Source organism: Pipistrellus hanaki (genome assembly GCF_964339955.1).
Source record: "Pipistrellus hanaki genome assembly, chromosome: 7".
Lineage (NCBI taxonomy): Eukaryota > Metazoa > Chordata > Mammalia > Chiroptera > Vespertilionidae > Pipistrellus > Pipistrellus hanaki.
The window spans coordinates 61,691,870-61,718,114 of record NC_140509.1 but is presented as its reverse complement, the minus strand read 5'-3'; the positions used below and the strand labels follow the sequence as shown (position 1 = coordinate 61,718,114).

At 36.3% G+C, this 26,245-nt stretch overlaps 1 protein-coding gene across 6 annotated transcripts in view; it reads left to right on the top strand.

Annotated features, from left to right (window-relative positions):
* UTRN (utrophin) overlaps window positions 1–26,245 on the top strand; it is a gene marked incomplete at its 3' end in the record, with an annotated part of 411,728 nt that overhangs the window by 298,832 nt on the left and 86,651 nt on the right. For all 6 annotated transcript variants that reach the window (XM_084889907.1, XM_084889908.1, XM_084889909.1 and 3 more), the window contains 2 exons: window positions 3,264–3,420; window positions 19,198–19,327. In XM_084889907.1, the coding sequence (XP_084746033.1) occupies window positions 3,264–3,420; window positions 19,198–19,327 (287 nt within the window). The remainder of the gene's footprint in view (window positions 1–3,263; window positions 3,421–19,197; window positions 19,328–26,245) is intronic.

Sequence of the window (26,245 nt, the reverse complement as noted above, 5' to 3'; positions counted from 1 at the left end):
TTAGTAGATATCATCCTAGGCTGATAAATACTTTCATCCCATGTTAAGTGACCAAAAAATGAACTGAAGCAGGTGAGAGTGAGTCAATTATCTATAATATAAGTGTCCACAGATATGTGTCAAATAAAAAAATGTTTTAAGTGAAGATTCTGAAAACATGATTGATGACTGCTTCTAAAGTCTCAGGGGAATGTAAGCTTTAAAATGTTTAGAGTCAAATTGAGAAAGTGCAATTAACATCATACACAAATTTAAGGATTCTTCTTGCAAAGCATACAATCCATTGCCCAAGAAGAAGCTTTCATCTTATAAGATGAAAGAATTAAACTGAAACTAGAACACTGAAGGCTACTACGGAAGCATGCATTTATTTGGACATATGGTAGTAATCCACTAAACACAGTTATAGTCCATTGGAGAATAACCAAAACAGATTTTTCAAGCAAAGATTCTGCCAGATCAGGTTGCTTTATTACTATGGAAAAAGAAGGATGCAAAAAAGTACATATACTAATGTTGACTTTTTAAATTTCAAAGTCACTTTAATATCTCTTTTATAAAAGTTCTTCAGGTGCTGAGTACCATAGATTTCTATGATCAATTTTATTCTTTCTGTTCGGTCAGAAGAGTTAATTGCATTGAAAAAGGCATTTGCATGCTCTTGAATACAATGAATGTATAACTGGAAATCAAAGGAGTGTCTGGTTTATTATTGATTAAAGAGTTAACTACAGACATTGAAGATGCAGGATCAGATAATCTAAAATAAGAGGTCAGGGTATGTGCATACATGTTTTGCATACATAGAGTATCAAACGCTTCTTGATTTACTAAGGACCTCTGCTTTCTACTCTGATTTCTAATGGTCTTTTAAAGAAACATTTATACTTAAAATACTGGCAAGAAATTGCATCAGGTCAGTCAAATGTACTTACAGCAAAATACTTTTTAACTGACAGAGAGGTTTTCAGTTAATATAATTGAAATGATTTAGTTCTGCTCTGTGACTAGTCAGACCATTATTTATCAGGGATAGGTAATTACATATTTGGTCTAAAATTAATCAATATGAACACAGAAAAGCTGGCACTGGAGCAGCATTGGAGTTCATTAAAGAACAATTTTATACAGCATAAGGAATATTGTAGTCAATAGTGTTGTAATAACTATGTATGGTATCAGATGGGTAGTAGGCCTGTCAGATTGATTACTTTGTAAGGTATATAAATGTCTAAGCACTATGTTTTACATCTGAAACTAATATAATAATGTATGTCAACTATAATTGAAAACTAATTAAAAAATAAATATGAAAAAGAGGCAACTCAAAGAAAGGAACAATTTTGTAAAGTGAAGTCAATTATAGCACCTATGGAATGAATAGAAAAGATTGTAAATGCAAGAGAATAAAATAATTCTTTAAAAAAAATTTTTAAATTCATTTCAGAGAGGAAAGAAGAGGGAGAGAGAGAGACATCAATGATAAGAGAGAATCATTGATCAGCTGCCTCCTCTAAGTCCCCCACTGGGGATTGAGCCCACAACCTGGGCATGACCAGAATCGAACCTGGGATCTTTTAGTTCACAGGTCAACGCTCTATTCATTGAGTCAAACTGGCTAGGGCTAAAATGAAATTTTTAATCATACAGTTCTAAAAGAACTATAAAATACTGTAAACTTCCTTTTGTATTTAATTTTTATTATTATTATTTTATACCTAGCTCATTTGAATAAAACATATAATTTTAATTCTTTTCTATTAGCCAGTAGACAACAGAGCTAAAAATAGATCATAGGACAATTGGCCTTTTATATGTGACTGAATGCTGGTTCATACTATTTTAGAGAAATTTTTAAACAATAATATTGGCTGATGGACTATGGTCATGCTTTTATGAACTGGAGATGAGCTAGAGATCAGTAACTTATAGTTCTGAAAAGATTACAAACTTTTTAAACAAAGAAAATATATTGTTGATCTATTTCTGGGAGTACCATCTAATTTGATCAATGGGGAAATAGCTGTTTGAATGATCTAGAACAGAAAATTCAGCTTTAAGACAGAGCCTCAAGTAGATCAGATGTCCAAAACAGAAGTCGCTGGTGGGTTTGAGGGACAGCAGTGGCTGTGTCTAGATCTCTCAGTAAAAAAGCAATTTAGTAGAAGGAGAAATCCTAATACCGATGTCAAGGTGAGGATTGCTGTCTGAGAGGATATGAAACCTGATCAACAGAGGTTTCTTGCACCTGGAGTTGCCCCAAATCCTTAATCTTTGCAAACTCCTGAGGAGCAAGGTTTACGTTTGTCTCTTTCAGCCTTGTCCCCTTTGACCTGAAAGGTCAAGGTAATTCCATTTCACACAGATTGGCTCGTAAATCCACATTCACAGTCTGTCCACTGGGGTGAAGCAGGAGTGACTAAATGCTGATATCTCTAGTCTCTGCAGTTGTTTCTAATGGATCTGTTTTTTTCAAATCCAGCCATGTGCTGTGGGCTGGAGACTGGATACGTTTTCTCCAAGTCCTTTACAGGAACAACGAGCAAATTTGTTCTCTGTTTGCATTTCTGCTTTCAAAGGCCTTGGCTTTTATTAGAGCCTTCATCACATAAAAATGTATTTCCTAAACCTGGTTTCCTGATTGTGAAGTTCATAATTTAAGTATCTGAATGTACTCTTCTGTGTAGTTTTCGTTGGTAAGAAAAGTAACATGGGCCTATTGTAAATATTGTTACAAAATTTCATAAAAAGTAGGTGTTTACTGTGTTCTTACTAGTAACCACAGGTGGTATACATCTTTCTAAAAGTTTTTTTATACATATCATTTATTTCTTCTCTATCCTCTCTTCATGTACATAGATGAAATGAGAAAATATTATTCTGAATGTGCATATATACTTCACATAAACTACTGAAACTTGGTTTTACAATTTTACATTATGTTATGCACATTCTTCTTGAAAGCTCAGGTTTATGCTTTCGTGGTATGGAGGTGGATGTTATAATTTTGATAGATAGTATCAACGTGTACTCTGAATTCAAAATAACTTTCTTACAGGGAAATATATCTATAATATATATTATTAAGAAACATGGTCAATAGTATTATAATAATTATAATTTTACTAGGGATTTTTTTTTTGGCTTCTTTCTTAGACATGAACATTAGTTGGTCACACAAGATTATCAGGCTAAGAGAAAGTATATACTTTTTTTGGATGCAATTCAAACATCTAAATGTGGTGAGCATTATCTCTCAACAGGGCCCATTTGGAGGCCAGTGCTGAGAAGTGGACCAGGTTGCTGATGTCTCTAGAGGAACTGATCAAATGGCTGAATATGAAAGTTGAAGAGCTTAAACAACAAATGCCTATCGGAGGGGATGTTCCAGCCTTACAGCTCCAATATGATCATTGTAAAGTAAGTTGACCACATAAGGTGGGTATCTTTTAAAATTAATTTAGATTTTGGTGAAATAAATACTCAAAATAAAATTCTAGATAAATATCAGTTGAACCAAGTATCACCGATTCCCCCCACCTCCACTTCTAAATTTCGATATTTATACATTTATTTTAAATTGTATTAATTGCTTCCATTCATTTCAAATTAATTTTTCTCTTCATATTTAATTAAATATGAAGAGAAAAATGTAATGTTTAAAAAAACCTTACATCTAAAACATAATATTGCTCTTAGGTAATTATGAAATTTATCTAACTTTCCAATAGTTTTAAAATATTAATATTTTATATTGGGGATTTTTTTTTTTACTATATGTTAATCTTAAATTTAAAAGTCATAAAATCAAAGAATTATAGACTTTATAATAAATGAAAGTGAAAAAAATAAGGACTTGTAGTTTTCTTACTTAGGTCTTATAGCAAATGGTAGTAGTATTTAAGATCATTTTATGTTTTCTTTTTCTGAACTTAGATCTTTTTTTTAAACATTTTCATTCTGCTCAAATTTCTGTCTCTGTACAAATGTGTACTTCTCACTGATAAGCAGATATACTGAAATGTTATCAACTGATAGACTAATTCTTAGAGCCTTGCATTAGTTCTTTGCCTTATTAACTTTTAATTCATTTACTATTCCTTCATACTAATTTCTCATATTACATATCAGCTTATTCTATTATGTATTTTAATCTCCTCACATGCAATGCAAGTTCTAAACCTGTGTATTTTAATGTGATGTCAGAAAGTTATTCCTATTTAAAAAAATGACAAACACCAACATACACATTTTAAAGGAAGGTATTATCTATGTAATATAATGCTTCGATGCAAAATGATAAGACCATGAGATTTATTTTATTTTGAACCTTTCAGATAAGGTTATTCAAATTACGATTTGGGTAAACTTTCTCTTTCTACTTAAAAAGAGAATATGATAAATAACTCAAACATGAATTACTATTTCTGAAATTTTCCATTTAATATTTTGAAACTAGTTCACTCCAGGTAAAGTGATACAGTGGATGAGGGAGGACTGCTGTAATGGTTTTATAAAGGTGGGGACTGATTGAACATGCTTCCTTGCTGATGGGAATGATCCTGTAAAGTGGGAAAAGTTAGTGATGCAGTGGGGAGGGTACCACCCAGGAACAGTGACAGGTGGAGAAGTTTTAGGGAGAAGGGCAAAGAGTTCATCCATTTTAACAGGCAACTGTCTGACTTACTTTATTTTGAACCACACAGTACTATTTAGAGAAGTTGAATTAATTTGACATAATCTCTCAACGCTAAATTAGAACATGTAAAGATTATGAGATGAATGTGTTTCACTTCATTTTCATACCAAAGTGACCTCTCAGTTATGTGAGGGAATTCATCATTCATTCCATACCCTTTCTCCAATAGAATACATGATTGAGTTTAGAAAAGGAAACCACACAAGAATCATTGAAAGTGTATGGTTCAGGTAAAATTTCTTGTTGGTTTGTCAATTCCCTCAGGTATCTTCTGACCTTTGTTTAACCCAGTGTAATTCTTATATTCAAATCTCATAAGGGTTTGAACATTAGGGCCTTAAACTGAATTACTAAGATACATAAGCAAATGTATTAAAATAATGAATTTGAACATTATCTTTAAAATAGCAACAACCCACCATAAAATTTAATGTGTGTGCGCATTTCCCCTGGTAAAACAATCTGAGATTCCTTCTGCAAACTGTAACTTCAAGGTCTTGCTGTGTTATGAGGCTAGTTAATGTGAGAAATTGACCTCTTGGTACAAGTGCTTAAAATTAATTTCCAAGTTCCCCTCCTACTTTGCCACCTATGTTGACTTCCTTTTTATCAAATATTAAATGCATGGCCCCGTACAGTCTGTTAGTAAAGAGAAGTAGCAGTTCTCAAAGTGAGTGTGCACCTGCCTGCCATACTCCCATTTAGTTGTGTGCAGTCTAGTCTGTCACCTGAACCTGACAAGTATAAATGGAACCTCACCCCAAAGGGTTTATCCAAGTCTAGAGGGAGAATCAACGTAGCCTAATAGCTGTCACTCTCTGGTGGTGAAATGAATAGTGGACCACAAATACAATCAAGAAATAGAGATCTGTAAAACCAAGTAGCACAGACCACCTCTCTATTCAGTCCAATCCTAAGGAACTAACTGCCTCTGAACACATTTAGCCCAGAGACAATTTTATGTATCTCACAGTTCATTATTCAGGAAACTTCTATATTACACCTGATGTTTGCCAGATACATTGCTAGATACTGGGCATGCATCAGTTTATGACTGTTTCTGCTATCACAGATGTCCCCCTCTAGCAGCAGAGATACGTTTGAAAACAAGTAATGAAAGTAGATATAAAAGTGCTATAATGTGAGCTTAAACACAAGCCAGGGAGGCACAGAGGAATCGTGATTATTTGTATTTGGGAAGATTGGGTAGGGCTCCATAGAGCAAGAGGCCTTTGAGCTAGAAAGTCACCGTAGAATAAGAATATACTACAGATTTTTACAAAAACTTCTGGCAGAAAAATCATTGAAATTAGCCAGGGTATGAATCAGAGTATGCAATGGAGGTCTTGCTCATCTCCCTTTTTTATTACATGTAGAATAAGACTGAATATATTTGGGGGATAAAGAAATACACTTATGTATGCATGTATTTTAAAAATGGAAGAAATATTATTTTACCACTATAAGAAGCTGAAGATTTCTATCTTAGTTTTAGCATTCATGCTTATTTTCCTGACTGAGGCATCATTTTTTGTATGCCAATGTGATGGAACCAAAATAAATTTATATATTGTGTGTTCACTTAGGGACATTGACCAATATTTTTAAAGCACTGTGAAAGGAGATTTAAAAAAAAATTTTTTATCTGCATGCCAGTGAAAAGTAAGCTTGTTTTCTTCCCCCTTTTCATGCGGTTTTATTAGTGCTATCAAATTTAATGACTCTTCAGCCCCATTTGCTGTCATTTTATGACTTCAGATCCATATATGCTGATTTAGGTTTGAAAGCAACTTGGGGGGAAAAAGGAAATTGCATTCTAACAGATTCTCTTTATGTGATATCAATTATTTTTTCCCCTGCTTATATTCTTCAATGATCAGTGCTTTTGTGAAACCAAAAGCTAAGGAAGCCTGACGTACCACCAGTATTTCTGTTCTAGGTCCGATGCCTTGGGTTTAGGGCCAGCTTCATGGGTGAGTCCCATGCAGTCACTGTCATGCAGGGCTTTGCTCTTAGAAGGGCCTGCACTTGGTTACCTGCTCTGCTGCCTCTTTAATTCTGAGTACTATTGGACCAGGCACCGTGATTTCACTTCTCAAAGAGCTCTGCAGAGTCTGTACCCAGACCTGCTTGCATTGAGAGGGAAAACATTCATGTCTATGTTTTGGTATATATAAACCAACACTTTTACAATAATGAAAGCCCTTTCAGAATTATTATTACCCCCCCCTCCCACCCTCTTTCTCTTCCAATAAGTAAGCCATCCTGAGCCCCTTACGTGATCTTCATTGTGACTTGTGATAGCTGCTTCTTAGTGTCCGCTGGGTTGTGATTAGTGGTTTCTTTCTGGTTCTCCCTTTCCTGTGGATGCATTCAGTGTTCCTGTGTTCTATCTCTTTACCTGACTTCTAGGTCACCGCTCTTTCCTCATATTCTTCTCACCTCACTGTTAGCTCCTTCTTGGTCTTTTTTTTACTTGTTTCTCCTTTCCCCCTCAACCCCTAAAATAGGGATGCACCAGGATCAGGTCGTGCCAACTTCATTTCTGAACTCATCTGGTCTCCTGGTTTTCCACCACATTTATATGTCAACTGTTCTCAAATTTATAGCTGTTCATGTGTCATCTTTACTTGGGAATTTGATAGACATCTCCAACTTGAAATGTCCATACTGAATTCTTGAACTTACCCCTCAAATTTCTTCTATCCAGTCTTCCCGATTTCAGTGGATAGAATTCTGTTCCAATTGTTAGGTATAAATCAATAATTACTTCAATATTGTCTTCCATATTCAGTTTGTTAGGAAATCTTGTTGGTTCTATGTTCAAAATATAGAATCTGAATCTGACGCCTATAACAAGTTCTTTGTAGCAACAGGTATTAGTCTTTGTGTATGGTTTGGTTTTTTGTTTGTTTGTTTGTTTTGTTAGCACAACAACCAGGGTATTCCCATTCAAATAGATCAGAAGTCTTTGGTGGCTCTCTAATTCAGAATAAAAGCCACAGTCCTCAAAATGTCTTTATATATATAATTGATTTCAGAGAGGAAGGGAAAAGGAGAGAGAGAGAGAGAGAGAGAGAGAGAGAGAGAGAGAGAGAGAGAGAGGCATTAATGATGAGAATCATTGATCGACTGTCTCCTACACACCTCCTACTGGGGATCCAGCCTGCAACCTGGGTATGTGCCCTGATGGGGAATTGAACCGTGACCTCCTGATTCATAGGTTAATGCTCTACTGCTGACCACACTGGCAGGGCCTCAAAATGGTTGTTAAGACAGCACACCATCTGACCTACTTCCTATTCACATCTTGCTCACCTCATTTTTGCTATTTCCTCTTCTTACAACCTGTTTTCAGCCACTCTGGTATGCTTTCAGTCCCAACTGTCTTTTTTGCCTAGAATTCTCTGTGCATAGTATCCATATGATTAACTCCACCATTTTGAAATATTTGCTCTATGGCACTTTCCTAATGAATCCTATCCATACTTCTCTATTTGATTGTAACCCCCATCTCAGCATTTGTAATCTCTCTTACCCTATTCAATTTTTTTTTACAGAATTTATCATCTCATATAATTTATTTTCTGTTTTCTCTTTGTCTATGCTTGGCAGTTTAGATGCCCAACAAATATTTGTTGAATGTCAAATGAATGAAATATACTCAAAAATAACATGTCCTTTGGTATAAATGTTCTTTTTAATTTCTCTTTAATCCCTTTTTTTTCTTATTCATGCTTGAAAGCATATCACATCTTGATAATATTTCTAGTTTAAAGAGATGAATCTTTAATAAAGGTAATAGCTGACCAAAAACGTGAACAACAATCTTTTCTCAAGAGCTAGACATAATTTCAATTACATGACATACTTTAAGTTGTAAGAAAATTAATACCATTATACTTTATGCTTTAATATTGTAGTCAACTAAGAGGTTATCTTTTACCTATCTTAATACTGCCTAAATTATTCAAACCAAGAGATAGAAAGATTTTTGTATGAGCAGAAAGGAACTAGCGTGTGTTGATTGTTGAGATAGTATTTAAAATATACCTTTTCTTGCTGGATACTACCAGATTCTCTCAGTATTTTGCTTCTCTCTTATGTAGAAATTTGACAGTTGAAAACTTGATGATTTATGATTCCTAACAAACCTAGGGAGTAGCTTAAACACATGGACTCTCTCATTCAGTAACTATGTTGGCATGTATTATAGTTTATAAATAAATCTTTTTAAAGAGATTTTATTGAAGGAGAACATAAGGAAAAGTTTATGATTGTTATAGATAATAAAAGTATGCTTCTAAAATATTTGCAGTTCTTAACAATACTGTTCTTGTAATTTGTTAAGGGTAAATTAGATGATAGATAAACTTGTTTTCATTTGGTATTCCTTTCTTAAAAGTATAATTTTTAATTATAAAAATAATATTATAACATAGATTTTGTCACAAACATGGCCATAATTTTACCACTGTAACACCAGCATTTTCATTTAGCATTATTTCCTTTTTGCATATTCACCTTTTCACTCAGTTTTAATAGAGTATATAGGTTTTTTATCCTGTCTTTTTCACTTAGATGTATGCCATACCTATTTCTTCACATTGCAATGCAGTCATTATTACAATAATTTTTCAAGGTTACATAATGGTCTCTAGTGTAGCCTTACCTAGCGAACCTAAATGCTTTCCAGGTGTTAGGTATTTAAGTTGGTTTCAATTTTTATTAATCATAAATAATGCTACAATGAAAAGTGTTGTGTTTGGGGCTATTTTTTTGTGGATTATTTTCTTAGGATATATTCCCAAAGCTGAAATTTTTGTTTCACATAATATGTACATAGTAATGGCTCTTGATATATTGCCAACCTATTTTCCCAAATGATTGAACCAATTTTCTGCCTCCAGCAACATATGAAAGTGAAGTTTCACTGCGTCCTTGCCAGTGATTTCTCACTTTTTTTGTGCCTCTTTCTGGAGAATGTTGTATTTTATTTTATTTTTTTTGCATTAATATGCTTTCATTTCATATCAATATGGGAATTTGGAGAGCAGGTTTAGGATGTCAGATGTCTGACTCAAATTTCCCTCCCCAAAAGAAGTGGTGAACTGATTAGATGTTTTGATTTAGTTGCACCTAGAAGGATAGGGAAAAAGTGGTCCATTGTTTTTAAACTGGCCAATTGAAGAAATTTGGTATTTATAGCAAATTAGTGTGTGTGATGTAATCTGGCTATTTTTACCACCAAAGAGATTTGCATTACTATTTTTTTCTGGTACAGATTGGTTCACTACATTTATTTGTTAGCTATCTACAAAGTGAAAGTTACATAAGAGGTTTGCAATTCAGTTTTATGCTTAACAAACACTTTGGCTTAATTTTGGAGGATCATGTAACTCTATTTTTCTCATATAAGAAATAATTTGTCTCTTAGAAGAGTTAAATACAGTTGTTACTGCTAATGAAGGATTGGATACTGGTATTGGTCATCCAAACTATAGATAAAACAGCTAGAACTTTCCTCCAAGTAAAACTGCACAGAGGCTGAGGAGAGAAATTCAGTTTTAGAGAATGATTAGCATGTTTTAATAGCTAGTTATTCTACAGCATTGAATAGTTTTAAAATCTTTTTAAACCCACTGTCTCACCTGTGCAGTTAAGTGAAATGAGAGATTTTGTTACTAACATTCAGAGAAGTTATGGCAAACCCAAGGACTCATGGTAGGTAAGGGTGTACCTACATGGTATCTATTGAGCTATAACACAAGGATTTGAGCTGCAGATTCTATCTGGTTTTACTACACTACCAAAAAAAAATATTAAATGTCTCTTTATTCTTTTATACACAAGCTAGAGGCCTGATGCACGAAATTCATGCAAGAGTGGGCCTTCCTTCCCCCAGCTGCCTGCACTGGCTTCCCTCACAGCCCTAGCTGGCACCCGGGACCCTGACTTCCCTCCCAGCTCCAGAAGGTCATCTGGAAGGACCTTCGGTCTAGTTAGCATATTATACTTTTATTATTATAGATAAATTAAATTTCCATCCTACCCTCTCGGGCATAGATGTGAGTCTTCAGAGAGGTTCAGTTGGATGTAGGAGCCAGGCCTGCACAAAGGCCAGGACAGGTATGTGTGCTGAATGCTCAGAAAAGCAGATGCCAGGCATTGTGGAAGCATAGAGGAAGGAGAGCTTACTGCAGGGGAGCCAGGTGATGTTTATACCAAGGTGAGGTGGTATTGGAGCTGGGTTCCTGAAGGTCAGGAAGGATGACCCTTGTGCATCTCTTTGACTTTGACCATTGAGTGTCAGTGACTTGCCTAAGAAAGCACAGACATTGTGTCCTGAGAAGTAACCTTTTCTGTAAAGAGCTATAAAGAGATGACCACTTCTCTACTCTCCTGCTCAGAGTTATTTCATGCTGATTTCTTATTTGAGCTGCTCTCATTCCCCAGTTTTCTTCCTTTTTCCCATTTTTTATTTCAAGTCAATTTACTTATTTCTTCACTCATTCACCCAACGGATATATGTATTGAGTGTTGCAATCTAAATAATGAGAAGGAGCCAGCCATTGGAGATTTGATGCAAAAGTATTCAGAATTGAAAGGGCCACGAGGCAGGAAAAACTTGGCATATCCTAGGAATGGAATTAAAAACTCTGAGGCTAGAAATTAGGCTAGAAATTAGTTGAGGTTGGAGAGCAAAGAATGTCCAGATCTCAGTTGGAAGTTTAGAATTTGTCATAAGTGGGCCAGGAAACCATTGGACTGTTTTAGGCAGGAGAACAAAAGATCTGATTTATCTATCATTTTAATAGCTAGAAAAACATTAAGAAAAAAGCATCCCAATGGATTTTGCACTTGATATACACATAGTTTGGGTGATGGCTTTAGATTAAATAAAGAAGAAGAGGAGGTGGGTGTCATTTAAAGATGAGAGAATGACACCAGGACTTAGTACACCCCTGCATATTCACATTTTGGTATGGCAGGTTGCCAGTTTAGGAGGGCAGAGGATGGCACCGATTTCTCTCCTTGGTCCAGGTTCCCTCAGACCTTGCAGGATCCTGTCTATTTCAGTGCTGACAGGAGTAACTGATGTGTGATGGCCATTTGCTGGGCTGATGTCATGTTCATGGTGAAAACAAGGAGCTGCTGATTGACTTGTGAGACTTTCTGACTTAAGCCACAGCAGACCCTTCTTTATCCCTTCTTATCCTTTAATCCCTGCTCTTCCCCCTAAATTGCTGCAGGTGGGAGAAATGTACCCAGGCCTTCAGGCACTTAGAGTTGAATGAGGAGTGATTTTCTCTGCTGTCTGGCAAGTGATAGGAACCAAAGAGCACCCTGAGTTTGAAAGGACAGAGAAGTGGCCAGAAAGGTGGGCTCTGCCAAAGCTTGGCTCATAGAAATCATTGCAGAGGAAAACTGATTTTTCTTAGTTACCTTCTAGTATTTGAATCAGGTGTTCATTAAGCTGACATCCCTGGGCTTTGTTTGGTTAGCACGAACCTGCAGAAGTTACATACAGCAGGGAAAACAGAAACTCGATTACCTCATCTCTATTTTGTTTACTTGAATTGCTTTCCCCCTTACCACCTTTAATCTAGTTCCAATTTCGTTTTCATTTGCAGTTCACATATTTCTTTTAACAGGTAGCTTGCAACCCCCTCCGCCTTCACCTGTATATTTCCCCAGTGCCCTATGTATACCCTTCTCAAAGGTTTGTGGTACTTTCTATATCCTCGCTAGCATTACTTTTTTTCCTCTTTAGTATAAATTCCTTGAGAGTTAGGATCATGGCTTACTAATTGCTGTCTTCTCTTGTGCCTGGCATGTTTCCTTACAGATTATACAAATTGTTTTGACATTTTTATTTTGGTGGAAATCTTTGTTGGAAAATTCTGTTATGCTCTCATGCCACCTTAGAAAGGGAGAGAAGTTTAATATTTTCTTATGTCCGTGGGACAATCGTGTTACTCTCCATTTATTATTATTGACTCTTGAGTTTATCTGAGACTATATTTCATTATACGAAACTTTTAAATATAGTTTACATTTAATTTTTAGAAATTGTTCTGTCTCTTTCTTCTTGTTAAACTGATTCTAGTCTGCTGCTTGTAGACAAAGCTTCGTTTTACATGTATGGGTCTGCAGGAGGCTTGCAGCTCTTTCCTCATAGGTACTAGGAGTGGAAAATGCGTAAGCTTTGTGACAGCACTTTTAGGTCAGTGGCCAAGGCTTGAGTCCCCAAAGGAGCTAGATGTCAGCTGTATGGAGATCGTTTTTCAAATACCACTGTCTTTGAGATGCCTTTGTGACCGCTTATATGAAATATTAGTGACCCCCACACCTGTGCTAACCTCCTCTTTCCCTCTGATTCTGGGTGGTAGATGGCTGCAATAAAGAACCATGCTTCTCAGTAGCTTCCTGTGCAGAGGATGGCTGCTGTTCCCCTCAAGAGAGTCAGTATAACAATGGGATGTGGTGGAAGTGATGTGCAGATTCTAGAACTGCACTGACTTATATGGTAATCTTTAGCCACAGGTGACCATTTGTCCTTAAATGAAATCAGTTACAATTAGGTAAAATTTAAAGTTTAGTTTCTCAGTTATACTAGTCGTATTTCAAGGTCAAAATAGCACAGGCAACTAGTGGTTACCATATTGGACAGCATAGTTTTAAAGCATCTCTATCATTGCAGAAGGTTTCATTGGGCAGAGCTGTTCCAGAATCTATCCATAGAGATCTTGCAGCTTTCACTCTGCCCTTTGGGAACTCTGGTTACCGTGATTTAAAGAAGCCCAAATCCAGCCTGTTGGGCAGGGCAATTTGAGACCAGGTAGAGGAAACTGAGTTGTTCCAGCCAGACATGTGAGTGAGGCCATCTTGGACTTCTACCCCATTCAAGCCAGAGATGACTGCAGGCTCTGGCGTAACCTCTGCTGGCACCAGCTAGGTTGCTAGTCAAATTGCCAGCTCATAGAATCATGAAAAATAAATCATGATTGTTTTAAGGCAGTAATTTTAGATGGGCTTGATACACAAGAGCAAAAATGGATATAACCTTCAAGATAATCACTGCAATAGTTTTGAAATTATTTGAAACGATGCCCTATGCAGTTATGTCATGATTAGGATGTGGTAAAAAGGGGGCAGATGGAATGAGCTCACATACCACTATATTTTTAGTAAGATCAGTTCCTTGTTTATCTAGGGAGAAAAAAAGAATATTTGCTATGAATAAAATAATGGCCAACAGAAAACTGAAATACTTAGTGCTTATTAGCTGACAGGTGATAGGAGAAAACTAACTTTGTTTCTGAAAATTATTCAACAATAATTTGCAAAGTGGATAGTTCAAAAAATGCAGAGCTACCTGGAATTCAATAGTTATTCCAATTTAAGATAATAAGATTTGGGAACTTTGGGATATTTTGGTTGGCCACATTTTGTGATTCCACATAGTATTTAATTCTGAAAGCAGTCCTTCTTTATTCATTATTTACCAAGCACATATTCAGTAATAATCCTATATAATAAAAAGGCTAATATGCAAATCAACCAAAGGGCATGACAACTGGTTGCTATGATGCACACTGACTACAAGGGGGCAAACTCTCAATGCAGGAGCTACCCCCCTGGCGGTCATTGCACTCCCATAGGGGGAGCATCGCTCATCCAGAAGCCAGGCTCATGGCTGGTGAGCGCCTAAGCCAGCAGGTGGACATCCCTGAGGAATTCTAGACTGCTAGAGGACACAGGCGGGGCTGAGAGGCTCCCCTCTCCCCCAGTGCACGAAAGTCATGCACCGGGGCTCATATATATATATATATATATATATATATATATATATTGGAATTGAGAAGATCTTCAAATGATTGAAAAGTGAGCCTTACTCTGGAAGAACTGACACTATATTTAGGATGAGTTCTGTTAGGAATACAAAATGCTCTGGAAACACTAACATATGGGATGGAAACACTCTAAACATGTGGAATGAGTTATTACTTAGCAGGTGAGAGGGGATAAGGTTAGAAAATAAATAAATTACCTACAGCACTTTTTCAGAGAAAGAACAGAATTAAAATATATAGTATAGTGGCTTTTAGTATATGTCCAGAGTCACATGATCATCATCACAATCTAGTTTTAGAACATTTTCATTATCCCAAAAAGAAACCCTTTACCCGTGACCAGTGACTCAGCCATCTCCCCTCCTAACTCCTAGACCTAAGTAACCACTAATCCACTTTTTGTTTCTATACACTTAATTAACTGTTTCCACATTTTATAATGGCATTTATGTCTGTTTTTTTCACTTAACACGATGTTGTCAAGATTCATCATGTTGTAGCATATATCAGTATTTCATTTTTACTTCTGAATAAGATTTCAGTATATGCATATACAACATTTTATTCACCCATTCACCAATTGATGGATATTTAGGTTGTACCCACATTTTGGCTATTATGAATAACATTGCTGTGAACATTCATGTACAAATTTTTATGTGGACATACTTTCAGTACTCTTGGGAATACCCTAGGATTGGGATGGCTGGGTCAGATAGTAATTCTATGTTTAACATTTTAAGGATTACCACACTGTTTTTTCAAAGTGGCTGTACCGTTTCATTATTCCACCCGCAGCATATGAGAGTTCCAACTTCTGCACATCCTTGCTACTACTTGTTATGATCTGAAAACAGAACTGTTTTGAATGAAAATATAAAGTCATTAAAATAGGAAAAATTCCAATTAGATGATGTTATTCTCACTTGAGACAGCCCATATGTCACGTGATATCAGCACCTACAGCTGAATGCCACTTTGTAGCTCTGTATATAAAACAACTCTGTTGGAGTCTAATTATCTTATCATTAATGTTCACCAGGTGCTTAGGAAATTCTGGTTTTTTTCATGTCTAATTGAGAGGTAAAGGATGGTGAAGTTATTGTATATGTAATGCTGTTGAAAGTTAAGCCCATTTATGACATGCAATTAAATGTAATGGAAATAGAACAAATTGACTCGCAAAATTAAATTTGCTAATAGGGTATGCACAGATAGCATTAAATGTATGCTGTCCTCTCGGACATTTGGCTATTGAGTTGACATTGGTGCTCCGGCCCCACATTTTTCCTTACCTGGCATGGTTCCCACCTGTCCACTAATACACTTAATTAACTGTTCTACTTCTATACCTTGGCATATCAACAGAGTTCATGAGACAGTTCCTGACAACAGCCTGTGGAGAGCAGATTGTTTTATGAAGTTCTGGAGTTTAATGTGGTCAGGAAGGAAAATTGGATTCTCCAGTGATGTGCAGCTTTCTCAGACTCAGATTTGTTTTTCACAAATCCAGGCGATCTGACAATTACAGTATAAAATGGAAGATGCAAGTCTGACAGTCACTCCTCCACCCCTTGTCTAGCTTGTCAGTGGCTTCCCAGCGCCCACCTCTCAAACTTGGCTGTCACTGCTCTGTCTGTAGTAAATATATGTCGTTTCCTGAATGCTCACTGTCACACTCTCTCATTCTGCTAAAGTCTAGGTTCCTCTGTTGGGAGTACAGATAGAGGCATCACCTTTGCCAGGAAGCATTTCAGAGCCACCTAAGCTCTGTTAGGTCCCAAGCCATCGATTTGGGTGCCTTTTTCACCTCGGTGGATAAAAACAGGAAAGGTCCTTGGCCTTGTGTAGATTATATTTTATCTAAAAAAAGACAGAAAACAAACAATAAGCATAACTAAATACCTGCCTTGCAGAGTACAAGATAATAGGTGTAGGAAATACACCAATGGCGCAGCATAGTGATGGGGATGGGACAGGTCATGGAAAGGTGAAATGCTCCATTAAATGAGTGGGGGGGGGGCTTGCTGAGAAGGCCTCATGGGATGAGGGATCTGCCCTGTGGATATCTTGGGAAGAGCTTCCCAGGCAGAGCCCACTGCCAGCGAATGAAAGGACACACGGTGAGAGCATCTGAATGAAATTGATTAAATTCCAGCCATCCAGGAAGTTGACCAGTTTTCCCCAATATCTCTTCTGTAGACAAATACATTTTTCCATTTGGATTTTTTGGAATTCTAAAAGAGTCTGGAGACAAATCTCCTTTGCCACCTCCCCTCCTTACACTCCTACCCCGTACACACTTTGAGGACCAGTGCCAATCTAGAGCTCCCAGTCAGAACTTCTGTATGCCTCACTGTGTGAGTCACATCTTCTTTCTCTACCTTAAGATCCGGATTCATCCTCTGTGGAATATATGCCCCATAATCGCTTCCTCGCACCGATCTTGCTTTTGTTTTTCTTCTCTGAGTAACATTCCTTTATGTTCTGGCTTCTCTTAGCTTTCTACTTCCATCCATATCACCACCCAGTTGGTGTTTCCTGGGTTTTCATTTATGCTAAGTCTCTAAATACTGTCCATGAATCCTCCACCCTATTTGGTAAACCAGAGTGAGGAGTTCTTTTTCAAGCAGCTTGTATTCAGTGGGTACATTCCTGGTCCTACCCTTTCAAAAAGAAGGAATCTAGCGAAGCCTTTGAACACCATTTAAAAGCCTTTGAACCCTTTAAAAACCACATGTAATGGTTAGGATTGGGCTTGAGAGATAAATACTCTTGGCCACTAAAATTTTTAGAGACACTTCTGCCACATTTTTGTTTTTCATTGCTTTCTTTTAGGCAGCATGTCTTCTCATGTCCTCATTTTATATTTCTAGTTGATTTTGGGAGCAAACACTAGGGGCATTTTCATTCATCTGGAGTTTCTTGCTCTAATAGTAATCTATGTTAAAGGAATAATTGACTCAAGACCTGTAAATGAGTGTGTGTGTGTGTGTGTGTGTGTGTGTGTGTGTGTAGACAAATAGATATGTATATATTTATTTCTAGATCACAAGTATATTCTTCTTTTTTTTTGTATATCAGAAATTTTAACTCTCTGAAGATCATCTTGTTTTCCTGGAGTGTCACTCCATGGGACTTCCCCGCAACCTGCACTTCTTAACTAGAGAAGGTGGAGGTTTTGCTGCTTTTCCCCCAACATAGTTATTTCATGCTTATTGATGATAATTGATCTGGAATTAATTGCCTAGTGCTTGCTTCATGGTCAGTCTTTCCTTATATAAATAGCAGGAAGGACACATATTACCTGTGGACTTTAGAAAAAGTTTTATTTCATCTTATACCCTGTACATTATTACTGTGTCTAAATTGTGAGTTGCTGTTAACTTTTATTCTTTTAGTTTACATTTTAAATCCAATTGTACATAGTTTAAAAGTCAAAAATACTGACAATACTTATCACAGAAAAACAGCTTCTGTCACTCCATCTCGGCCTCCCCTCCCCACCTGTGATGGTCTTTTTAACTTTGTTACCAGTTTTCCAGTGTTTCACTCCAGTTTTTCACATCAGATGCTGGCATCTCTAGATTTTTCCTTTTTATTTGCTTTGGAAAATGAGGACTTAGCCTGGAAATACCTCATTGTCCCAACATAGTATGTCAAATGCTATGTTGTGGTCAGAAGGAAAGACTGTATTGATTCTAAAATACTATTAGAGTGTAATGTTTTAGAAAGTGAAAAAACGAATTTTCATAAGGTGTTGATAAGGAACTTCACTTAAAGCAAAATATCATAGCTAGAGGGTGTTTATGTGCGAAATTTAAGAGGATAACAATACTAACAATAATTTTGACTTAGCTATAGTATTAAAATAGCACATAAGAAAATCTTCATTTGTTCTTATTTGGTGATAGCCATGAGCTGAGTTTTATTGTTTTTAAATTTTAGTCAATTAGAGTTTTAGTCAGTATGCATTTTATAGGAGCAGGGTGAAAGTTGAACCCTACCTAAAAGAATAAAAGTACTGAAGACAGACTTTTCGAGAATCATAGAGTTGCATGAAAAACTGCATGGGGAAAAACTGTGATTGCCTCAGCATGAGAAATGGAATATATTTTAAGATAATTGGAGACTGTCTTTTATGTACTCTCTCTGGTTTAGTTTTGATTTCATGTACTTTAATTTGTTTCAGTCTCTTAATTTGGTTCTTAATATATCCTAAAGAATGTAAACACTTCTAAGAATCTCATTACTACTTTTGAAATTGCCTTCTTCTGTACCACTGGGTATAATATTTTGTCAGTCTTATTAGAAAAAAGTGTTTAGAACAGGCTATTATATTTTAACAATATGACTTAAAAGTACATTTTGTGTAAGTTCAGTACGCTATTGCAATTCTTTGTAAAATTGTTTTTGTTTTTTTGTGTGTTTTTTTTAAGTTCTACAGGAATCATCTTTTTGATTTTATTCATGTGTAATCATTCATATGTGTAAAATTGATATTTTTCACTTCTAACTTTGCTTAAATACTGGTAAGTAGTCATTCCCATTACAAGTGTGGTGAGAAGTTTAATTTAAGATGTTCCATTACTTGCTGAACACTTTAATTTACAAATTCAACTTTTGCTTCTCTTTTCAAAGGCACTGAGACGTGAGTTAAAGGAGAAGGAATATTCTGTCCTGAATGCAATAGACCAAGCCCGAGTGTTCCTGGCTGATCAGCCAATTGAGGCCCCCATGGAACCAAGAAGAAACCTACAATCAAAAACAGGTGAGATTGGCTTCCTTAGTACACCATAAAAACACATGCGAGGAGAACAAATAACCAAAATCACGTAGGAAATGGCCCTCCAGTATTTTAGGGTTTGGCATTATTTCAGGATTGGACATTTCATTTCTTTTCTTCTGGAAATAACTGAATCAAATTTTATTATTTAACAAATGTCTACCTTCTTAAATTAAAAGATAAAATGACTGTATATCTCAATATTATTTTTTCAAAAGAAAATTAACTTCAGAAAATTTTATTTATTAAAAAGCACATTGGAACTAAAAGTAATTTCTTTAAGAAATAAAAATGGACATGTCTTAAATAAAAATGTACATGTCTTATATTTCAACAAATCACTTAGTAAATAATTGCAAATAGAAAATGGTATTTAAATACAATAGTACATGTATGAAATATTTAAAAACTATAGAGATTGTTATAAATTTGTATTTTTCAAGATTACTTTTAAAAATAAGACATTCAAGTGCCTTTCTGTTAGAAGCATGACAGACTTTATTTAATTAAAAAATATCCTGTACTCTTTATGCACTGTGGTTTAAAACGGAAATAGTAACTACTTTACCAGCACATAGGAATAAGTCACATACATTTTGGCGCCAGCATATGTCCTTATTATGATATTTCATTGTTGGCAATCAAAGCATTTTGATGCATTTTTTAAAATAAACACTTCATTCAAAATAGTTCTCACTCACTCACTTCACATAGTAAAAGCAGACCTGAGCACCAGCCTCCTGCTGTGTCCTGCAGTGGGATTCAAGAGCATTTTCACTTGTAAGGGAAGTACATTTGGAAAAGACTCCCTTTAAATGTGGCTGGAACTGGACCAGACATTTGGACAGGTTGCTGTTTTCCCACTCAGCCTTTCTCAGGAAAGTTCTGCTTCAATCTGAATAAATTTCCCAAAGCCATGATTTCCTTAACCCTTTGGAATCTAGTTTTATATGTGTGTCTGTGGGACATGCGCACAGCAGCACCCTTACTTTCTTTTCTAGAATTAGCTTTTATTTTCTGCTGTGTTAACACTGTCTTCCCAGTTAGCCTACTGGGGACCCAAGTCATTGTTGAGTCTCCACCTTTTGACAGCTCCACAGTCTCAGCCTTGTTATTTCTATCTTTGAAGAATTATTTCCTCCGAGTACCCAGTTACATATGAATCATACACATACGTACCATATACATGTGAGTGCATGCAAATACAGACATGTACATAATGGGTGCTTACTGCATAGCTGCTGCATGAATGGATGCCTGAGCTGAGCGCTCTTGGGTATGGTAGGAAGTGATTAGGCTCAGGCAGAGGGATGACCATGCCGGGCAGGACCAGCAGAAGCAGCAGCCCAGCATCCAGGGCTGTGCATCCGGGAAGTCAGTCAGCCTAGCCTGGGGTCAAGGGCTGGTGCCTGGAACGGAGGTGAGGAGCTTGTATGTGCTGTCTGCTTCGGATTATAGAGGCCCTGGAAAGTGCAACAGAACATTCCAAGTTAATGCAGCAAGAAAGAAGGTGCTATTGTAGTTGTATTTTTATTTTACTTGTCTCTCCTTATCCAATGTAGAGTCTACCTTAAATCTGCTTTTCTCATCACCTTGCTTCCCTGGCATTTTGCAGAGAACAGAGGAAGCATTTTTATAATAAGCTACTTCATAGCAGTGAACAAGTGTTATTATGTCACTAGTGCTTCACTTTGCTGTAAATTTTCCTCCTCAGCGGTCAGTCAGTTTACTTTTACTTTTTTGAATTCTTATTTTGCTATTACATTCTAGATGTTCCTAAGCCCCATTTTCTTAATACTCTATTTGATAGGTAAGGGGGGAAAAATCATATAACTTTATGACTTTTTTTCTTTTTACGATGGACAATTTCCATACTTTCTCCTTTCCTGGTATTATTTTATATTATTATTATTATTATTATTATTTATTTATTTTTTTTTTGCAATGCTGGCTGATTTTACCCGCTGTTAAAAGTAAATGAAAGAAAATTATCCATAATAGGTTTTATACTTCTGTTGTTTACCATGACTCCATGCCACTGTTATCAGAAACAGAGAGCATTTGAACATTAGTTATCTTGTATAAGGCTGTGTAAAGCACTCATTATTGGAGGGGATGGAGTGGGTTAGAGATAATATCATGGTTAGTTTTTAAATCATCACCCAAGGGTGAAGATTTTTTCCATTGATTTCTACAGAGAGTGTGTGTGAGAGAGAGATGAAGGGGAGGGAGGGAGAGAAACTGTTGCAAATAAAATGTCACGACCATTAAATGAGTAAAAATATGAAATCAACATAAAATTTAGTAGAAGTTGCATTTATACTGATTCTCAGTATAACATAAGGTTCCATTAAAAAGATGGCAGTAATTATTTCCTTGCATCTCATTAAATGAGACCAAATGACACATAACCTAAATATTTAGGCTAGTAAAACTAATGGGTATTTTTTCACACTGCATTTTTTGTCTCACTAATAACAGATATGTTAATTAGAACCCCATTTATTGTGAATGACAGACACCCCCATTCTGTAATCATGGGCACACGGAGAATGTATTAACCCCCATAACCAAATTACAGTAAAGGCAAGGGCACAACTGGCCACAACGACAGGAATGCCACCAAGAAGCCTTCTCTCTATGTCTTTCCTTCTGCCTCTTCCCATGGGTTTTCAGTGTCTTAGCTTTCCTATCACCATCTGCCTCACACCCTCATCCCAAGGAGGGAGAGCCCTGTTTTACATCCAGCACATTCCAGGGCAGGGCTCTGACCTACAGCCTGCGGAGTGTGGAGCTCAGGGTCTGGCGGGATTGGCAGACCCCCCTGTATGAACATAATGTTAGATGGAGGAAGAATCAACACCCAGAAAGAGAGAGATGAGAGAGAGATGTTCGTAAACATAGATGTTCACAAGCCAACGTTTATCCCACCCTACGGTGTGACAGGCATTGTGCTGATACCTCACCTGCCTTGATTCCTGTAATTATCATAGCAGCTCTCTGAGGTGGGAGTACTCTTACCAGCCATTGGGTGGATGAGAAAACTGAGTCTTTGAGAGGTTTGGAGGACACCGTTACCCATGTGACTGAGCTGAAATACCAACTCAGGCTTGTCACTAAACCTGCTGCTCTTAACCACCATAGAATACTAACTTAATTATTCCCAATTATCAAAATGCTTCTAGATATTCAGTATAAATAAGATTCATTTTCTATATTTTTCTACTTAAAAATTATACAATAATGAAATTTTTAGTCCTGGCCATATGGCTTGGTTGGTTGGAGCATCATCCTGTGCACCAAAAGGTTGTAGGTTTGGTTTCTGGTCGGGGCACATGTCTAGGTTGCAGATTCTATCCCAGATCAATGTTTCTCTCTCACATCTCCTTTTCTTTTTCTCTTCCTTTCTTTCTCTCTCTTCTTCTTTCTGTAAAATCAATAAAATATATCCTCAGGTAAGGATAAAAATATAAATAAGTAATAATTAAATGTCCATAACTCTTTGCCTTGCCCTTTACTGTTGCTTTTTCCTTAATGAAATATCAGGTTGCCTAATAGAATGACATACCAATTTATGTATTTCCTGGCACCAAGGGAAAAGGCATTTAGACAATATTAGACTTTGTCTTTTTAATTTTCACATAAAAACTTGGAAGATTAATTGCTTTCTGGCCTATAGACAGACACAATAATTTAATTAGCTCCTTAAGTCCAAATTAGATTAGTAAAGTTGTCACGTGTGAAAAAGCAAAGAAAAATGTAATGTTGCTTTCTTTCCCAGTGTTCTTAACTACAAAGCAGCAGTGTGTTTCTTCCCAATTTAAAGTTCTACAATACATATATGGATAAATGTAATGAACCTATATTTTACTGTAATATAATGAGCCAGCTCAGTAAACCCACTGATTGGGTAAAAATCTCAAAATGTTTGGGCCTGCTAATGAATACCATTGTAATGAAATCAGATTTAAAGAAAGAAATCAACATTCTTGATGAAAAATGATATGATAACCAAGATTGGTTTGATGGATGCAATATTTTATATTAATTGTTCACATCTGTTATGTTCTGTGGTCATTGTTACAACCATCCATAAATCACATTTGTCTAATAAAAAGATGGTAATAATTTACATGTATGTATTGCATTGTTATCAACATCTGGGGTGTTCTTTTCAGATTTAAACATAAAGAATAAGGGGATACTAATCTCTTTTAATGTTGTGGTGTATTTATTTTGTTGTTCCTCTTAAATGTTGAATCTTCAAGAGTGACTTGGAGGGTTATTTTGGCAGTTTATAAATATGAGCCATAACTTAAATTCTTTTGTAATAATAGCTAAGCTTGGCAAGAATGGGAAGCTCAGGACTTCTTTTGTAGCTTGAGCAATGGGCTGGTATGTCCCACAGGGAAGCAGCCTGGGGAGAGATGGGCAGCAATGTAGCAAGAAATGGAAGACTGTTAATCTAAGACTCCTGCCCTTTGGCTCTTGAAGGAAAAAGGGTAAATTTTTTTTAAGTCAATAATATTGTACGGAGCTTTGTACATTTATTCAACAAGTACTTAGGTATGCCTACCGGGTGCCAGGTGATATTCTAGATAGATCCTGAGGATGTAGCAGTGAACAAAACATCCTTGCCCCCCGGGAACTTACCCTTCCAGCTTTTCTTTTTCCCTTTCAGGTCCTGCCCCCCGTGACCTGCCCCTCTTTGTCCAGCAGATTCCTGAGTTGAATAAATTACAAAACTACCATTAGAGTAAGGATATTCAGGGAATAATCAGTTACTGAAAATTGAAAGCTGGATCTTAGGTTACTTAACAAGGTCTTTTCCAGGGCCTCTCAGTAATTCTTGCTCCTTTCTTTAGAGGTTTGGTTTGTTTTTTTTTAAATATATGTTTTATTGATTTTTTTACAGAGATGAAGGGAGAAGGATAGAGAGTTAGAAACATCGGTGAGAGAGAAACATGGATCAGCTGCCTCCTGCACACCCCCTACTGGGGATGTGCCCTCAACCAAGGTACATGCCCTTGACCCGAATTGAACTGGGACCCTTCAGTCTGCAGGCCGATGCTCTATCCACTGAGCCAAACCTGTCAGGGCGAGGCTAATCTTCTTAATAGTCTGTTCTTTCTTCCTCAGCTTCATGCTGGGTTTGTGTACTTTGTCCCTTTTAACAGGAACAGTATAACTTGTAAGTATTTGGCCTCTAACTTCTGGTCAGAACTGCTGTTGATCTCACTCCATAGTGTGATCTGTATTCCTATTTCCTCTCCACCCCCAGACAACCCCTTTTCCCCAAATTAATACCTTGCATTTTGGTATTGTAGAAAACGTTCTTTTCTTTGGAGTTTGCTTTTTCCTAAATGCATCTGTTCATATTCACACACCCCCTTCTCCCCGCCCCCCCACATACACACACACACAGGATTTGAGAAGTCCCTTGGTAGCTGGATGGATCCATATCATTTCTATCATATCCCTGCTGAAAGATTTGGCCTACACATTAGCAGGTTAATGTACTTTGACTAGTCTCTTACTATTGTCATCTTTATAATTTATTAGATGAATGTAATTAGAATCATGAAAGTAATCAACTAATGGTACTTGATGATGTACTTGTAATCAGGTTGATAAAGAATTGTTGTCATTTGTCACCATACATAATAGGCAATGGGCAGGATCCTCTTAAACACTGATTATTTCAAATAAATTAGGTTGATCTTAATCATGTAATCAGAAGAAATTTTAAAAAGAATTTATTTCCCATTATTTTAATCAGAAGCATCTTTTGGTCATGGAGAAAAAGGAGAGAAAGAGGAACAGGGAGAAAAAGAGGGGAGTGAGGAAAGAGAGAGTGAGAGAGAACAAGTCAAGTTGAGTGCCTAGAGAAATGGGGCTGCATTGTTTTTGCCCTTGAATTATTGTTTGCTAATTAACTTGGTTTGCTATGTGAAAATCTCTATAGATGTCTAAACTTCCCAGATTTAATAATATAATAATAAAATGAATGAAATCAGTGAACTCTTTTGAGGCCCTATTGTGGGCAGGCATGTGCCAAAAGCTTTATACTTATAGATATTAACTGAGATTCAAAGAGATAAGAGGCCTATCTAAGATGAAATAACTAGCTAGTATTGGAACTAACATATGATGTTCTAATCTTTCCTTGTCCAAATTGTTCAGCAGTAAAAAGCTACTCTGGAGAATTATTTTTCTATGTGTTTTTCAATATTTGTTTTCCTTAATATTTTCTTTTCATCTTATGGTGAAATACAACTGTATGAATATAATGCATGTAAAAAGAACTCCCAAATAGTACAAACAAAATAATTGAAATTACCATACTTGAAATACCTTTTAAAGCATTCTCTCTCACAGTATAACATTTTTAAAAAATGCTTTACTTGGGTATGAGGAGAAGAAAAAATAAATAGGAAGGGCTTCACTTAAAATTATGAAGTTATGCATTCTCAATAAAGATTAAAGCTAAAAATTCCATTCAACTGAACTCAATTCATTAATTATATATTGAGGACAACCAATGTCTAGACTGAGACCTGCAAAACCAAGATGGAAGGAAATGAAAGATGAATGACATAAAGCTTTAATATCTATAGAATAAAAAGTCACAATGGAGATAATAGTTGGCAGTGCCATAATTGACAAAGAAAATACAATTAATATGGGACATCTTTATTGCAAACACAGGACTGGCTCTAATAGATTACTATCATTAGTTCATAAGAGTATGCAAGCTATAGTTAAGGAGAGCTAGCTGAGTTTGTCTCCCTAGGAAGTTGGATGAACTCGAGTTCATTTTATGGTGATTTGTAATATTTGTGAGGTGCAGAGGAAGTTGCTAATGTGACTGACACAAAAAGGTACTAGATGTTATCACAATGA